Source organism: Octodon degus, unplaced genomic scaffold (genome assembly GCF_000260255.1).
Source record: "Octodon degus isolate 3935 unplaced genomic scaffold, OctDeg1.0 scaffold00093, whole genome shotgun sequence".
Lineage (NCBI taxonomy): Eukaryota > Metazoa > Chordata > Mammalia > Rodentia > Octodontidae > Octodon > Octodon degus.
Genome location: NW_004524669.1, coordinates 2,422,487 through 2,425,489, shown reverse-complemented (window position 1 = coordinate 2,425,489; position 3,003 = coordinate 2,422,487). Strand labels below are relative to the sequence as shown.

The following is a 3,003-nucleotide window of genomic DNA, read 5'->3' as shown; positions in this document are numbered from 1 at the left end:
TTGTCTTTGTCTGTCTGTCTGTCTGTCATCCATCCATCCATCCATTCACCTATCTATCTGTTGTGCTGGGGATCAAACTCAAAGCTCATGGATGCTAAATTTGAAGTCTACCCACGCTTTCCTTTTATTGATGATTTAACAGAAATCAATGCTTGAAATACCATGTACATTAGAGTAGCCTTTCTATTATACTCTGTATGCTAGAGATCATTTTGCTTCTAGCCTATCCAACTTAAGAATAAGTAAGAAATAACATTTGACTTTTTCTACTCCTCAGTTTCTTCATTGAATTTTAGTTATCAACACAAAGTAGAACAATAACCGTGCTTTTGAGTGTGTTATTATAAGGATTAATGTATGGAAAACAATTAAAACAATATCTGACACTTAGTAAATATTAGGTTTTTTCTCATTACTAATTATGAAGCACCTATTTTACCAATGAACTAAAAGGGCATTTTAGAGATAATGACACCAAGGTTTACCTAATGTTACCCACTAAGTGAATCGTGGACCAGTACGTTGACCTGAGTTGAAAAAGTCTTGGGAAGAAGAGTGGACTTAGATGTGGACCAGGCTGGGGCATCGGGCTCGGCCCCTTACCATTTCTAGTTTTGAAACTTCCCCATCACGCCTAGGTATTAGGGAGCTGTGGTGTAATGTGTCATCAGATCACGGATGTGGGAGTATCAGACCACTTCAAATCCCAGTTCTACCACTTGCTAGCTGTGTGCTTTTAAGCAAGTTGCTTCTCTGAATCCTGTTTCTTCCTCTGTAAGATGAGAATAAAATTTGCTTTGTGGTCTTGAATAAGATCAAATGAAATGAGATAACACATGTAAAGGATATGGCATATGGCCGGTGCTCAGTAACACCAAGCCCCAGGTTCACGCAACATGGCACTAAATTTTCTTCATTCTGACATAGTCTGTCCAAGGGGTAGGCAAGTCGATGTGTGTCTTCTTCCCTGCCCTGGGAGCAAACTAGGACTAAACTCCCAGAGCTCTTTCACATTGTAGTCATAGGAGTCCCTTCTCAGCAGCTTTCGCTGTATTTGGACTCCACCTGAGAAATTTGGCTTCCATAGATGATCCTGATATTGAGAGTGGCCCCCTGCCCAACTGGGAAGCAGACGACTTCCTAGAAGAGTGTAGCAGCTGCCGTGCAGCCCTGAACAGTGACCTCCTCTGAATGTTGGGCGTCAGTCAGACTTCTTCCAGGGCTATGCTCTGAAGAGAATATTAATGAGCAGTCAGGGGTGGGTGCCTACAAAAGGAAGTCTACAGAAACGAGGCTCTCATCTGTGTAGTCAAGCACCATTTCTATTTGGAAAGAATATTAATGAGATGTGGATAAGAATCAGACACCAGGAAGAGACAGCTGCTGCAAGCGGCAATTTTAATTGTATAAGACTTACACATGATATTCAGAAAGAACTTGTGCAATTAAAAACAGTAATTAAATGGTAGGGATAGTAAACAATTTATAAATGACATTTAAAAAATAAATGTATTGTCAAAAAGGAAATGTATTCAGTACCCAGTGTACATTTTAAAAGTAATCAACCTCGGTCCGGCGCGGGATGGCGGGCCCGCTGCGGGGCGGCGGCGCGCGGGCGCTGGGCCTGCTCGGATCGCTGCCGCGCGTGAGCCTGGCCAACCTGCAGCCCAGTCCTGGCTCCCGGAAGCTGGAGAGACGACGCAGAGGGCGGAGAAGAGGCCGAAAATGCGGCAGAGGCCACAAAGGAGAAAGGCAAAGGGGAAACCGGCCCAGACTGGGCTTCGAGGGCGGGCAGACGCCGTTTTACCTGCGCATCCCAAAATACGGGTTTAATGAAGGACACAGCTTCAGACGTCAGTACCAGCCCTTGAGTCTGAGGAGGCTGCAGTATCTCATTGATTTGGGCCGCGTTGACCCCACTGAACCCATTGACTTAACCCAGCTCGTCAACGGGAGAGGTGTGACCGTCCAGCCACTGAAGAGGGACTGCGGTGTCCAGCTGGTGGAGGAGGGCGCTGACACCTTTAAGGCGAAGATCAACATCGAAGTCCAGTGGGCTTCTGAGCTAGCCATTGCTGCCATTGAGAAAAACGGTGGTGTGGTCACGATGGCTTCCTACGATCCGAGAAGTCTCGAAATACTGTGCAAACCCATTCCATTCTTTCTGCGTGGACAACCTATTCCAAAGCGAATGCTCCCCCCTGAGGAGCTGGTGCCCTATTACACCGATGCCAAGAACCGCGGTTACCTGGCGGATCCTGCCAAATTTCCCGAAGCAAGACTCGAGCTTGCCAGGAAGTACGGTTATGTTCTGCCTGACATCACCAAAGATGAGCTCTTCAGAATGCTGTGTACGCGAAAGGATCCGAGGCAGATTTTCTTTGGTCTTGCCCCTGGGTGGGTGGTAAATATGGCAGATAAGAAAGTCCTGAAGCCTCTGGATGAGGAGCTCCTCAAGTACTATAGCTCATGAGTTCCCTCCCAGGAAAGCGGCTGTGAGGAGTTCAGGAAGAGGGACTGAGCCCTGGGTTCCCAAATTGTAACACTTTTCCAGGGTTGATGTCAGCTGTCAGTACAATCCTGTCTTTCATATATATATGTATGTAATGAAGATAAAAGTGCAGGAAGCAGAGCCACAGAGAGGAAGCTGAGCGGACTTTCAGACCCATGCTGGTCTGTCTGTTGAGGACTGGAACGTGAAATATTTCTAGCCCAGCTTTGCAAGAGCCGTCCTGCAGCCTTTTCTAGGTGCAAGCCAGAATAAATTTGAAAGTGGAGTGGGATTCAATGGTAGGCCTGCTCGTTGAAATTAGAGCCGGCAGTGCTGGGCCCCTTGGCACACACCTGTGATCCCCCGTGGTTCAAGGCCAGCATGAACTACGTACTGAAACGCTGTCTCAGAAACAAAAAATGGTAGTGGCTTCTTGTCATGAGGAGCCTCTGGGAAGCCGGCCACTGTCAGGGTGGAAAAGCCTCAAGGCGGGGCGGACCTGGCCCGGAGTA

The 3,003-nt window shown here is 47.3% G+C and overlaps 1 protein-coding gene across 1 annotated transcript; it reads left to right on the top strand.

Moving 5' to 3' along the window:
- The first annotated feature begins 1,571 nt into the window (after window positions 1-1,571).
- Window positions 1,572-2,646, top strand: LOC101564621 (39S ribosomal protein L15, mitochondrial). The gene has a single exon (XM_012516179.2). It carries the CDS (start codon window positions 1,583-1,585, stop codon window positions 2,471-2,473), a length of 891 nt encoding a protein of 296 aa, XP_012371633.1. The 5' UTR covers window positions 1,572-1,582; the 3' UTR covers window positions 2,474-2,646.
- Window positions 2,647-3,003: the final 357 nt, after the last annotated feature.